We start from the raw sequence: 13,742 nt of genomic DNA, 5'->3' as shown, positions 1-13,742 counted from the left end.
TAAAACTAATCTTAACTTTTCTATATATTTATTAATAATAGTTTAGTGTTAAATGCACAATATTTGGAGCAATATTAAATAATCATTTCCATTCTGCAATAAACTTTTGAGGTAGTATTGATTAACTTCATAATTAATATTATATCAACAGTTATTTAATAATGATAAATCAATAAACAAAATAATACTTTTACTAACAAAATAAGCTTTTAATTAAATACACCCAATTCTTTCTTTGCAAGGTCCAAAAAAACAGACCATTTTTTTACACTTGATTTTTTCCTTAAACTTGGTTACAAAAAACAATATATTTTGAGTTGATTTTAAGTAATGAAAGCTATCTCCCATTTTCATATGTGCATCTTATCTATTTTTACACGGTAGCCTCTGGAACGTGTCCCCGTGCAAAAAGAAGATTGGGTGTATCGTTAAAGAATATTTTTTCTATGAGTGAAAGTTCCTAAACACAGAAGCTGCTTATTGTAACATTAACCACGCACCCTTCCTTGCACCACATCAATTTTATAATAATACAAAAAGTTATAAAAATAGCAAGCAATATTGTTTCAACCGTCTAATAAAAATTATATTATCATAATAGCCGTAATAACATGTAAACCGTTGATAATGAAGAACGTTGTATTCACATACCAAATACATTTATAGCACCCCTCGGTAAATCCTGATCCGATTCAAATTGCTTCCTCAAATCTGAAGAACCTGCTGGGATATAAGGAGGATGCATATACGGATGCATTCTAAACCTACTTCCAGCTATGTCGATTTCATAAACGGCAGTCTTGTCCAATATGAAGCTGTCTTTGATGATCTGATCGGGATGCGGATCTGTCATGTAAGTTTCTATAGGAAAACCCGGTTTTTTAATGAAGCCCAGACAAACCAGTTTATTGTTTGTGAATCCGAATCTAAAATATAAATTGTAAATGTATCGTTGGAATTTACTTTTCTTTAGCATTAATGATACCGACCCAGTGGACGTGACGACTCCGACGAATTCGCCGTTTCTATAAATAGGTTCACCGCCCCACGGCCATATCTCGCAATCGGGATCATGATCGATCATGTGGAACATTACTAGTTTTTTAGCGACGCCTCTGTCCTTTTGAACAGCCAGGGCCTCTCTTCCTATAAAATCGCCTTTCTGTAATAATAATGAAGTATGAAGTTTAAAATTTTCAAAACACAATATGGTTCTACTTTTTATGTGTAGAAAAGTAACAATCATATCAGAGATTTATTATATATGTATATATATATTCTAATCTGAGATTTGAAAAAAACTGTTTTGATTTCTGTAAAACTAATTTTAAAAATCTCTTAATTTTTAAACAAGAGAAAAAAAATCATTAAAGTTCTAATGAAAATGAAAAGAAGTAATTGAACACCTGCATAAAAAACATATTTTGATATAGATAAAAATTAAGATTAAAATTAAATAAGGATGAAAAATCTCGCATCAACAGAAAATGGAAATGCATACATAATATTTGTGGCTAAAAAGAGCTTATTTTATAACACTATTTTTGATATATTACAGAAATCAGAGTCGCAAAAGACAGATATAAAAGGACCGTTTCCAGAGCTCGAAATTATTTTTAGATCATATTTTAATTTTCACAGAATGTTTTGAGTTTTGTGTAAGAAGCATTTTAACGCTCTGTTGGAAACTATTAAGATAAATAATGTTCTTTGAATTTTATAATTTTACAGGTGATTTATGTACATACGTCTAACTTGACTTTATAAGAATTTCCTGCTTCGTACGGCGTCACTGTGCTGGTTAATTCTTCGGCCCAAAATGGAATGAATCTCTCTATTCGCATAAACCTTTGCGTCATTGTGCCGACGTTTCTAATGCCAAAATCTTTTCCAATCTATAAAAATTTCTTATTAAAATCGTGTTGTATGCTAAATGCGAATACACAATGATCTTACCGTCATTAATCTATTATAAGCATGAAGGGCATATTCCGATGGCACGTATAAACAATAACCAGGCTCTCCGGTGTGCGTAAAACCCATCACCATAACGTCGGATATGTAACCTATATCTAAATTGGTGTATGTAAACGGTAAGAGTTTGACTTCCGTTCCTGATAATTCACTAATCAAATTTCTGGATTTTGGACCGACAACGTTGATTACGGTGTACATGGACGTGACGTCATTCAGAGAGACGGTTTTGTTGCATGGAAGGTTTCGAGACATCCAGTCGAATATTTTTGTCTGCTGACTCGAAGGCGATACCATGAAGAACTTGTTCTTGTCGAGCCGAAGGAGTATGCAGTCGTTTTCGTAACCACCCTTCTCGTTGTGCATTCCTGAATGTATGATTCTTCCAACAGGTATATCCACGTCATTCGAGCAGAGGTGCTGTAAGTAAGGGATGACTTCGTCTCCAGTAGACTAAAAGATTTTTTAATTTTTAAAATGTACGACATACTACAGTTTTTTTACGATAAAACTAATTACACTGACTTCAGCTATACATAGTCGATTTTTTATATGCAGTTGAAATCAATGTTTTAATATATCTTTGTAATTGAGAATATGATATTTACTCTAATTTCTATTTTTGAAAATGATGACATGTCGATAATTCCGACGCCTTCTCTGCACGCATAATATTCCTTTAGAATGTAATCGAAGAATTTAGGCTTGAAAAAGCTACCATGTGGCATTGAACATGGGTAATTATCACCTGAAAAAATAATTTTGTTAAATTCTGATGAAAAGGTGAAAATATGTCATATTCAATCAGTGGAAAAAGGGAGGTATGTTAAAATTACGATTTTGCCTTACCCTTTCTACCCTTTTTCGACGTTTTCGAATAATCAGTTTATTAAGTTCACAATATAATATATTTACTTTTTGATGTATCAAAATACAATGCCCTTTCATAGCCCATTTTGATTCCAAAAACGGCTCCTCGTTTCTCTAATATACTGTACAGTGGAGAGCAACGCAATTTCCGAGCATATTTATATTCACATTGGTGAGGATACAGAATTGAATACTGTCTGAAATAATTTTTTAAAAGCTCAATATATATAAATAGCTCTCTGTGCCTACTGATTTTATACCTTCCGACAATTTCCTTAGTCCTCTGATACAAATATTGTCGATTGTTATGCAAATCTATAAATCTCGATATATCGAAAGGGAATAGATCTACAGTCGAATGCCCTTCAATGATCCATTCCGCCATATACTTTCCAATGCCTCCGCCGCTTTGCAATGAATTTCCATTCATACCGCACCCTACAAAATAATTCTTGACCTCTGGCGTCTCCCCTAAAATCCATCTTCCATCGGGTGTAAAATTATCAATGGTTGTCGATATTTTTGTATGCTTTGAGTGCTTCAAAATGGGAATTCTAGAAATTGCATTTTCCCATAACGGCACTGAAAAATTATCATGATAAATAAATTCTATTTCAAATAATATTATGTAATAGTAAAGTCATACTTAAATGTTTCATATCTTCTTCTAAATAGTTCTTCCATTCTCTCGGAATCCTCGTACTGCCAAAAGCCGGCTTAGCTTCTTTTTCGAACCATCCTATAGTTATTCCCTTAGACGTACTTATAATGTACATTTGATTATCATAGTCTTTAATGCAAGGCAGACCCATGTCAAACGGTTCTATATCAACGAGAAAATGATTTGCAGGATAAGCTGGTATTCTCGTCTAAAAATTATAATAATATTGTAACATAATATATCAAATATTTTTTTATAAATCTGAACGTTGTAAATACATCAGTAATTTTGTTACGACGATAAGATTAGTCAATATATACACAGATTTTACCATCGTTAGTGTAATGTATATTTCAATAGAAATCACTAAAACCACCCTCAGTCAAAATATAAATTTAATCAGGCTTTAATATATTTTTATTAAATAGACATTAAAAATATATTGGCTAAGTTCGTTAGCCAGTCCGATTTGATGCAATCTTATATCAAAATATCGGTTTTTCAAAAAAATATTTCGTAGCTCTGCAATAAAAAACCTCGAAAAAAAAACAGAGGTGAAAATTGTTGTAGAATGATTATGAAAATAAAATAAATATTAGATAAAATGTTTGGTATTTTTTAAATATCATGTACGCTACCAGGCAAAAGTTTAAGAACAAATCCTGCAACAATGTTTATTATTATTTTTATTTTATTAAAATAGCTAATTGGTTATACGCTAAGCAAATTTCATCGAAACATACATATAAAACATAATATAAACATAACTAGAATATAAAAAAATACTTTAATATTATAATTTATTTCTTAATGCACAAAGCTGTTTCTTTATTCCATTGAGGAAACCCGCTACATTTTATTTTTGCAGATTGTCCTAGGAATATTATTATACAAATTACCACCTCCGTACATTATTCCCCTGGTAGTTCTCGTTTTCTTATACCTAACTATCCTTAAATTGTCTCTATTTCTAATAATAAATCTATGTTTTTCATAGTCACGAATCCACCCTTATTTCTTTTAACTATTTAAAATATTGCCACCCAATTAAAGAATAGACTATTTTCTGTATTTTCCATAATAATAGACTCGCCTTTTCATATTTTATGCAGAGGGTCATAAAATAGAAAGCGTTACTAATCCAATCTAACTGTTAAGTATGCGATGGCGAGTGTTTAACAGCTTTCATTTTTTTTCTATGCACATTCATTTACATGCTATTGAAACTATACAAATCACAATCTGGAGATTTTTTTTTAAATTTAGTTTTTTCGTCTTAGACTGTTTACGCATTAACTTTGCAGGCGTTAAAAATAAAAATCTCTTGCTACAATGTGGCAGAAAAATAATTTGACGGCAGAAAAAAGAACTGCAATTATCATTTTTTATCACGACAGCAGAACTCAGCTATGTAATGCCTAAAATGTACATATTTCTAAGACCACAGTGCAGGAAGCAATTAAAATATTTAAAAATACAGGACTAAATTGTGATAAACCTCGATCTAGAAGTTCTAAAATTACATCAAAACAGGATCAGCATATACCTATCTAGTAATTTCAAGTAAAATAAATAAAAGGCTTACGGCAACAGAAATTTGCTCTCAAGTAAAAAAATATCAGTATCAAATGTTAATGGTAGTGAAACTTGGAGGACGCATTGTTGGCAAAAAGCCTTTGTTAAGACGAGAGAATGAAAATAAAAGACACGACTAAGCTAAAGGGCATCGAAATTGGACATTTGAAGACTGTGCAAAGTTTGCACAATCAAAATTTGTAATATTTGGATCAAATCGGAGAGTATTCGTTAAACGAACTGTTAGAAAAAAATGAGTTATAACTGTATTGTGACAACTATAAGACAAAGTAAAGGTTGAGTTATGGTGTGGGGTTGTTTCTTAACATCGGGAGTTAAAAAATTCGTAAAAATGCAGGTTTTTTTAAAAAAATAAATAAAAGCAATTCTGGAATAGTAAGTGCTATTTAAACGGGCCAGGTTTCATTTTCTAAAAGGACAACACTACCTAATACAGGGGTTTTTATCTAATTTATATGTATCTTTAGAAGCAATTCACAACATAATTTGTAGATTAAAAAAAGGAACCAGGATTGATGAATCGGATGTAAATATAAATAAAGAAACATGGGAAATATTATAAGCTAAATTACATAATTTAATAAGTAAAGCACTCTCTGAAGGAGAAATACCTGATAATTTGAAGATTTCTATTATTATACCTATGCTTAAAATAAAAAATAGTAAAAAAAAACATTCTATATGAACAACAATCGGGATTCAGAGAAAAACATTCAACTGAGACTGCACTACAAGTAGTTATAAATGATTGGTTGTTGACCAAGGATAAGGGTCCAAATTAGGACCATTACTGTTTATAATATGATATATTAATGATATAATTTTTAATAAAATAAAATGTAAAATACATCAGTTCGCAGATGACACCTTAATATATTGCATATGTGATAATGTTAAAGAGGTTGTAGATAATTTAAATAAAGAATAAAGTATAATAGAAAGAAGTTTTAATAAAAAAATGTGATTAATGATTAATGATAACTTTACTTCAAAAATAATATTACTTTTTCAACTAACTTTGAAATTCTTTCCAACTGGAATTATACATATATAGACTAACCTGTGGATTACATTTCAAACCCAGCTCTCTCGCCCACATCCCAGCGCAATTTACAAAAACTTTACATTGAATATAACCGCGTTCGGTCTTAACGCCGCAAATCTTACGGTTGTGTGTGCAAATTTCCTGTATTGCACAATTCTCGAAATACTGTGCACCGTTTTGTTTAGCGATGTCTGCCAAAATCACATTAATAGCTCTTGGATTGGCTACAGCATCGTTGGGCACCCAAACGCCTCCTTTCAAATCGTCCGTCTCGACGCACGGATTGAACGATCGAATGCGTTCCGGAGTCAAGAACTCGCATTCCAATCCAGTCGGGATGTTATAAGCCATCCGCCTCCTCAAAGCTATCAGTCTATCGTCGCTTTTCGCCAGATATAAACATCCCGTTTTCTTCAAACCGATGTCGTATCCCATAACATGCAGTTGCTCATACAAATCGATGCTGCACGATATTATGTTTCTCATAGTGAGCGGTTTGAATAAACCGATGGAGCCAGATTCCAGTCCAGACGTTCCGCTGGCGATTTCGTTTTGTTCGACGACCACGACATCTTTGAGGCCGTATTTGGTTAAATAATAAGCCACTGAGTTAGCCACTAGACCGGCCCCGGCTATCACTACGTTCGTCTCTTTCGGCAGACTTTGTGTAGAGAACAAACATTGTTGCATACGAATCGTCTTTATTTCCAAAGCTTGTTTCAACAATTTCAAAGGAATCATTTTGACATTATTACATGACTAAGACTGCAAATCATATGCTCATGTTTGTATTTATGACAGCGGCGATATAGTTGCCACTGTCAAAAAAATATTTTTTAATATTTAAATATCACTAAGATATAATTTATTTGAATTATATACATTTAATTATTAAATATTTCCGTAGTCTGGGTAAAAACTTGTTGCTCAGCTGCTTCATGCTCCTGCTCCGAGCTCCGCTCCAACGTTCTGATATAATATATTATTTCGACAAAAAACAAAAAAGTTCGATTGAATTTATTTTGCATTATTATAAAAAATATATTTGAATATTTGCTTATAATTTTAATTATTAATTAACGACCAAAGAGCCAAATAAACTTTGAGTAAAATTTAGTAAATATAATATATAAAGATTTAAGATAAACGCTTTTAATAATATATATTTTATTCAATATATAAAAATTTAAACATAAAATACCACTATTTCAATTATAAATAGCTCAACTATTTATCTATTTTTTTACAGGTCATTATTATATATGTTTCGGCCAAAATAAATAACATACGGGCTCTTTTTGACAGCTGCCGTTGAAGTGTCATCATGTCGTTTCCAAATTTTATAAAATCTGGTATAGTACCAATATACAATATCTTTGGCTTAAGCGATATACAAATAATAGTATCACGCCTAGTTTAGAACTTTTCAATGAACGTCTAATTACTTTAAGATAGTTTTTAATGGTTATAGATACCAGATAATCTAAATATGCATGATAATTTGACATTTCTTGGTTTCTGCGCATGTTACAATATAAGTTTTTGTTTTATGCTTAATTTTAGAGAAAAATTAATTGGGCGCGATAACAAATAACAAATCGTTATAATTTTCATTATCAGTTCGGTTCCGGAAAAAATAACGTTTTTCGGTATTCGGTTCAGCTTCGAAAGATTAATTTAAATTTTTTTTTAATATTTTTATTTCTATTAAAAATATATTTTTTATCACAATTCAGATTTTTTTTGTAATAATCATAATTGGTATAATAGTATAGATAATAATAATTAACAATTTCACTGTGCTAATTAACAAGCACCGTGTTTTTATTTGTTTTTTAATAGTTTTTCGAGCAAGTATTTTTAAATGATTTTTATATATATTTAAAACATAGAAATGTCTTTGGTCCATCTTTTATTTTTGCATAATACCGAACCAAATAAGGCGATATTTTTATGGGCTAGCTCCGTTGTTCGTTTTGACAAAAATTACGTTTTTTTTCCAGTTTTCGGTTCTTTGAATAAACAACTTATATTTTATGATATATTTTTTGTAGAACCAGGTGTAGAAAGCAACGATGAAACAATGTATTCAACTGGCAATATTGCATGTACAGTTAAAGTTAGTGAATTAATAAGTACATTCATATTATTATTAATTATTATTTTCGTTTCATATATTGTTTTTCTTTTTAAAGTACGAATTTGAAAAAATGGAAAGTGACAGTCCTGACGAATATAATATTGCTGAAATAGATGACAAACTTGAAATAGGTTAGAAATACACTTATAAAAACATTATTATAATAATATTGCATTTTAATCATATGATATATTATCTTTACAGAAACACATGATGTAAAAGATATACTTCTTTCGACTATTAGCGACTACAAGTCTGTTAATATTGACACTCCACTAAAAACTGAAAATGTAGAAATTGCTGAAATGGATTCTGATGATTTTAAATGCAGCATATGTGGAAAAGTTTTAAGTAAAAAATACAGCCTTATGCGGCATTTGAACACTCATAATGAGTCTAAAAATAAATTTGAATGTACAGAATGTGGAAAAGCATTCAAAAATAAATATTGTGTTACACGACACATGAATGTTCACATAGAGACTTATAATCATGAGTGTAAAATTTGTGGAAAAACATTTAAATCTAGAGCTTATCTTTCTGGGCATATGTCTATACATAGTGATTCGTTTAATTTTAAATGTATAAAATGTGAAAAATTATTCAATACTAAAAGAGCCATTCACAGGCATATGAAAACACATAGTTCCCTCGACTATGAATGTAGCGAATGCGGTAAATTATTCACAGCTAAATGTTACCTTGTAAAACATATGCTCGCTCATAAAGATTCTTATGATTATGACTGTAAAAAATGCAGAAAAGCGTTTAAAACTAAATGTAAACTAGCTCGGCATATGATCATTCATAGCGAGTCTTATGGGTTTGAATGTAACAGTTGTGGAAAAGCATTCAGAACTAAAAGTAACCTTACACAGCATATGTATACTCATAGTAATTCGTTTAATTTTGAATGTATACAATGCAAAAAAGCCTTCAAAACTAAGGATATCCTTTCACGGCATATGAGAATTCATATTGATTCCTATTATTTTGAATGCGATTATTGTGGGAAAACATTCAAAACTAAATATCAAGTTTCACAGCATATGAGCATTCACAGTGACTTATAATATATTTTTTATTTAAAACAATAAATATATCGATACGTATATTAAATGTAGCGCATTATTTTAATAAATAATATAAAACAACAGTCGCTTTAATCAACACGATTAATTAAATGTATAAAATATTTATTAGCAGTATTTTTTCAGTAAAGTGACTCGAGCTAAAAGTAAGATGATGGATCACCGAATTGAACCTTTTATGAAAGTATAAAGTTTTATAGTCGTTTAGAACAGGGCTGTGGAGTCGGAGTTGGAGTCGTGGAGTCGTGGTGTTTTGGCCGGAGCTGGAGTCGGAGTCGGAGTCGTGAAAAATAAGCGACTCCGACCATTTTTTTAAATTATGAAATTTATGAATTTTTAATTGCGTAATAATGAATGTGTATAGCGTATGAATATTAAACGTGTAGAAGAACACCAAAAATACCTGATAAAATTAAACTTTTTTGAGTCGGAGTTGAAATCGGAGTCGGAGTCTGAGTGGAGTCGTGTTGTTGGTAAATATCGGAATCGGAGTCGTGTTTTTTTTTAACGACTGCACAGCCCTGGTTTAGAAGCATGTATACTTAAATAAATGACCGTTTCGATTGAAGAAAAAGTTAAGATTCGATTGAATGCGCAGTATATATTGCTTATAAATTATAATTTTATTTTTCATCGCAAAATTTTATACTCCAATACTTTTCCTGAGCATGGTTTTATACTTGTTTAAAATAATAAATATGTCATTTACTTCGCTTTTCGTTTTACTTGTGTGGAAATACGATAATTATAATAAATTTCGCAGAAAAGTTGACTGACAAGATCGTAATAAAATTGGTAATACTGGCCACCTTATTATTTAAATAAATATGATAAATAGAATAGTTGTCTCTGTAATACACCAGCAGTGTATGTTGGTTGTGTTGTGCATCAAACAAGTTTTATATTTAAAACTATATTTTGTAACCATATTTATACATTACTTTAATTCTTCCCCTTCAAAACAAATTGTTTTACAGTGGTATTGTACAATTAGCCTTTCTACTTTAGTTCGATTGTTTTTTTTCAAATCCAATGTTGTGGGGGCCCATTTATACACAGGTTTGGCCATAATAATGGAAAAAAACATAGTGAAAATATAAATAAAAAACTGATCAAGATTCCTTAAAGTGTTTATTTTAATCTTATTTTTATTATTTGGTAATCCTACCCTTAGCTTTAATTACAGCTGCAACCTTTTTTGGCATATTGTCAACTAATGACGGTGGACAGAGACAATTTCCATCTGTAATTTTTCTCGCAGCTCAATTTTAGATTTGCAATTGTGTTAGGCAACCTTTCCTTTTAATTTTGCCTATAAATGCTCTATACTCTATAGTATTTAGGTTTGGTGACTGTGAAGGCCATTATAAAAGCCTTAAACCCTTTGAAGCAAACCAACCCCTACTTTTTAGTGAAGTATGGGATGGAGCGTTTCTTGCTGGAATCCGATGGTAGCGTGGTCTGTGCTCGGAAATATTTTCCAATAGGATTCCATTAAAGTGGATTCCAACATTGAAATATAAATATTACTACTCTCGCAAGTGTACAGATTTCCTACCCCTGCTGCTGCCATGCAACCCCAGACGCTTCCGCCATTATGTTTGACTTTAGGTACTACACAATCAGCTAGATACTCCTTTTCGACTTTTCGATGCACGTGTACTACACCAGGAGTCACAAAAACTTTAAAAAATGGTAAAAAAGTATGATTTTTTAAAATTATTGCTTTAGAATTTTTTGCATAAATTAAGTTTCTAATATTTTTTTTTATATTACCAATTTTAGTTTAAAACTACCTTTAAGTGGGATTCATCGGATCTAATCAGGGGCGTATATTCAGGGTGTGCTAGGCGTGCGGCGCACACCCGCAAAACCATCTAAAATAAAAATTTAGAAAATTTAGGGCATAAAGCGACATAATTTTGCATACAGTAGTATTTGTACGCGCTTGTATGTCGCATGCAGTGTATAGTATGCATTGGTATTTGTCATTCGCTCGGAACACTTTCCACCCAATCCAAGGCAATACATTAAAATGTCTACCAATTTATAAAGGCTTCTTTGTAATATTATAAATGTATGTTAAATAAATAAGTTATAATAATTTTTTTTCAATAAAAAAATAAATAATATGACGATGTACATGACGATGAACACTACAAACCGGAATCTTTATCGTGAGCGTGCTCTACTTTGAATTATTTTCTTAGGTCATAGTTATTCGGCCATGAATTAAAACTAATATTTATTTTATCTGGCAACATCACATGGCGGCCGTCTTTCGATTCGTATGTCATGTTTCTCGTTTCAGTCGAGGTATTAACCTGAATTTAGTTACAGCATCGACGTTTCGAAGGAAAACATCTAAACTTTGATTAATGTAACCTATTTTTATTTTAAATAGCCAATCAAATTCCACAAAGAATGCATTGTACGAAGAGCGATCGCCCTTTCACCGTTTTGGTCGAAGGAAACATAGGCAGCGGAAAGACAACTTATTTAGAACATTTTAAACAATTCGAAGATGTCACGTTGTTGTCGGAACCTGTCGAATCGTGGAGAAACCTAAACGGGTGGAATCTACTAGTACTGATATTTATATATATAAGTCGATACAAGTAAATTGTAGGTACCTATATAATATATTGAATAAATGGGCAATTTGCATTTAATAGGACATGATGTATAAAGACGCCGACAAGTGGGCCATGCCTTTCCAGTCGTACGTCCAGTTGACCATGCTGAGATCTCACGTCGATCCGGTGCCTACAAAAATCAAATTGATCGAACGGTCTCTGTACAGCGCTCGATACTGTTTCGTCGAAAACATGGTCAACTCGGGAATTATGCATCCTGCTATGTTTTCCGTGCTCGATCAGTGGTTCAAGTTTGTTACGTCCACGATGGACGTGTCCGCTGATCTAATAGGTTTAAATTATTTTAAATACCTTTAACTGACAAAGTTCCTTCTCAATGTATTTTGCTGCATAACGTAATTATCTGTCATCATACATAATCTACAATATTATAGTAATTGTATTTCAACAGTGTATTTAAAAACAAAACCGGCCGTCGTCTACGAGAGAATCAAGAAACGTGCGAGAAGCGAAGAGGAATGTGTGCCTTTGTCTTATGTGGAGGCTTTACACGAAGCGCACGAAAATTGGCTGGTGAACGGTGCATTCAAAAGACCGGCACCGGTGAATATATCATATCAACAATACTGTTCATAATGTGTACATTTATTGACTGGTGTAAATGTTTATTTTAGGTTTTAATTCTCGACGGTAATCTCGACCTCGGTCACATTAGCGAAGAATACAAAAGGTCAGAGCAGCAAGTGTTGAAAGATGTTATGGATGTCGTTATTAATTCTCCGCCGCCAAAGAGAAGCATGAAAAGATGAAATAAAATTAAATAATCATCAAATTATTTTGGTATAAAACCTTTTTTTGTGATAGTTTGACAAAAGTACAATATAATTATGTATAATGAAAAATATCAACCTAAGTTAATTTGCTATTTAAGCGACAAAATTCCATATAGGTGTACATATGTTTAATCATATTGATAAAAAAATAAATGCTTCAAGCAAAAATTTTATAATACACTAATTATTACCTAATTACAAATCAAATAGTTTTTAATTTCATTTATAAGATTGCCAATCTCTTGAAAAAGGCTTAAACAATATTGTATCTACGTTTTTGTCGAAGCAATAAGTGCGAATAGCATGTGACTCACAACACTGGAAATTGTGCATTTTTAAGGCTCGTTAAATAACTATGATATACATTATATTGTTAAGATTAGATCAAGAAATACATTTAGTGACAGTAGAATATGGGCTTATCAGGAATAGATAGCGATTTATTTATTAATTTATCTGGGGAAAAATAATGCAATAATCTGTTGATTTTGGTAAGTTTTCAGTTCTTTAAAATAATTTAAGAAATCAATATTTATAAAACAGTGTATTATATTTATATACAAATAATACTCCCAGTAGTACCATAAGCGACGATGAGATATTATGAATGTCACGATTAATAATGGATTTTTCTATTCCGCATGATATTTCATTAGTGTAAATATACACATTCGCCAATAGAAGATCATGCTATCAGTTAATACACAAGTAAAAGATAATTGCTGGGACCACCCGTTATCGTTGCAACGAAATTAGTCGCGAAAAACTTGTTAAAAGGGTCTCATAAAATTAATTTATTTCTTTACTTTGGATCTTTTAGAAAAACTGTGTTTTTTTCGTCGGCGTAAACAAACGGACCATTATCAATTTCCATTCACTTGCATAAGAACAGTGGACTTTACTGCCAAAATCAAAAATACACTTTCTATAGAATT

The 13,742-nt window shown here is 31.4% G+C and overlaps 3 protein-coding genes across 5 annotated transcripts; 2 read left to right on the top strand and 1 right to left on the bottom strand.

Moving 5' to 3' along the window:
- Positions 1 to 6: 6 nt before the first annotated feature.
- Positions 7 to 6,987, bottom strand: LOC148228742 (pyruvate dehydrogenase phosphatase regulatory subunit, mitochondrial-like). Of its 3 annotated transcripts, none has more exons than XM_088200329.1 (9): positions 6,162 to 6,987; positions 3,491 to 3,713; positions 3,105 to 3,426; positions 2,890 to 3,041; positions 2,583 to 2,722; positions 1,957 to 2,427; positions 1,749 to 1,895; positions 990 to 1,162; positions 7 to 926 (listed from the first exon to the last, which is right to left on the bottom strand). In XM_088200329.1, exons 1-9 carry the CDS (start codon positions 6,885 to 6,887, stop codon positions 644 to 646), a joined length of 2,637 nt encoding a protein of 878 aa, XP_088056455.1. In that variant the 5' UTR covers positions 6,888 to 6,987; the 3' UTR covers positions 7 to 643. The 3 variants fall into 3 exon arrangements, with proteins under 3 accessions (XP_088056455.1, XP_088056457.1, XP_088056456.1); XM_088200331.1 differs by having other exon boundaries at positions 2,824 to 3,041; positions 6,162 to 6,966; XM_088200330.1 differs by lacking the exons at positions 7 to 926; positions 990 to 1,162; positions 1,749 to 1,895; positions 1,957 to 2,427 and having other exon boundaries at positions 2,824 to 3,041; positions 6,162 to 6,969.
- A 437-nt stretch (positions 6,988 to 7,424) lies between these two features.
- Positions 7,425 to 9,442, top strand: LOC148228741 (uncharacterized). The gene is made up of 4 exons (XM_088199614.1): positions 7,425 to 7,498; positions 8,201 to 8,265; positions 8,342 to 8,417; positions 8,491 to 9,442. Exons 1-4 carry the CDS (start codon positions 7,471 to 7,473, stop codon positions 9,357 to 9,359), a joined length of 1,038 nt encoding a protein of 345 aa, XP_088055740.1. The 5' UTR covers positions 7,425 to 7,470; the 3' UTR covers positions 9,360 to 9,442.
- Positions 9,443 to 11,612: 2,170 nt separating this feature from the next.
- LOC148228740 (deoxynucleoside kinase-like) lies at positions 11,613 to 12,975 on the top strand. Its single transcript, XM_088200155.1, has 5 exons — positions 11,613 to 11,693; positions 11,782 to 11,963; positions 12,053 to 12,305; positions 12,426 to 12,577; positions 12,649 to 12,975. The coding sequence occupies exons 1-5, from the start codon at positions 11,645 to 11,647 to the stop codon at positions 12,781 to 12,783; spliced, it is 771 nt and encodes a 256-aa protein (XP_088056281.1). The 5' UTR covers positions 11,613 to 11,644; the 3' UTR covers positions 12,784 to 12,975.
- The last annotated feature ends 767 nt before the right edge of the window (positions 12,976 to 13,742 follow it).

The sequence above is a fragment of the Plectrocnemia conspersa genome, unplaced genomic scaffold (genome assembly GCF_051122295.1).
Source record: "Plectrocnemia conspersa isolate PC_06_02 unplaced genomic scaffold, ASM5112229v1 ptg000012l, whole genome shotgun sequence".
In the NCBI taxonomy this organism is placed as follows: domain Eukaryota; kingdom Metazoa; phylum Arthropoda; class Insecta; order Trichoptera; family Polycentropodidae; genus Plectrocnemia; species Plectrocnemia conspersa.
This window is presented reverse-complemented; position numbering and strand designations above follow the sequence as displayed.

Coding starts and splice junctions, on each gene's coding strand:
- LOC148228742 (XM_088200329.1), bottom strand. CDS start 6,887: ATGATTCCTTTGAAATTGTTGAAACAAGCTTTGGAAATAAAGACGATT. Junction 3,714..6,161: donor GTTTGAAATGTAATCCACAG/GTTAGTCTATAT, acceptor TATAATTTTTAG/ACGAGAATACCAGCTTATCC. Junction 3,042..3,104: donor ACTAAGGAAATTGTCGGAAG/GTATAAAATCAG, acceptor AAATTATTTCAG/ACAGTATTCAATTCTGTATC.
- LOC148228741 (XM_088199614.1), top strand. CDS start 7,471: ATGTCGTTTCCAAATTTTATAAAATCTG. Junction 7,499..8,200: donor TCCAAATTTTATAAAATCTG/GTATAGTACCAA, acceptor TATTTTTTGTAG/AACCAGGTGTAGAAAGCAAC. Junction 8,418..8,490: donor AGATGACAAACTTGAAATAG/GTTAGAAATACA, acceptor TTATCTTTACAG/AAACACATGATGTAAAAGAT.
- LOC148228740 (XM_088200155.1), top strand. CDS start 11,645: ATGGCGGCCGTCTTTCGATTCGTATGTCATGTTTCTCGTTTCAGTCGA. Junction 11,694..11,781: donor TGTTTCTCGTTTCAGTCGAG/GTATTAACCTGA, acceptor TATTTTAAATAG/CCAATCAAATTCCACAAAGA. Junction 12,306..12,425: donor CGTGTCCGCTGATCTAATAG/GTTTAAATTATT, acceptor GTATTTCAACAG/TGTATTTAAAAACAAAACCG.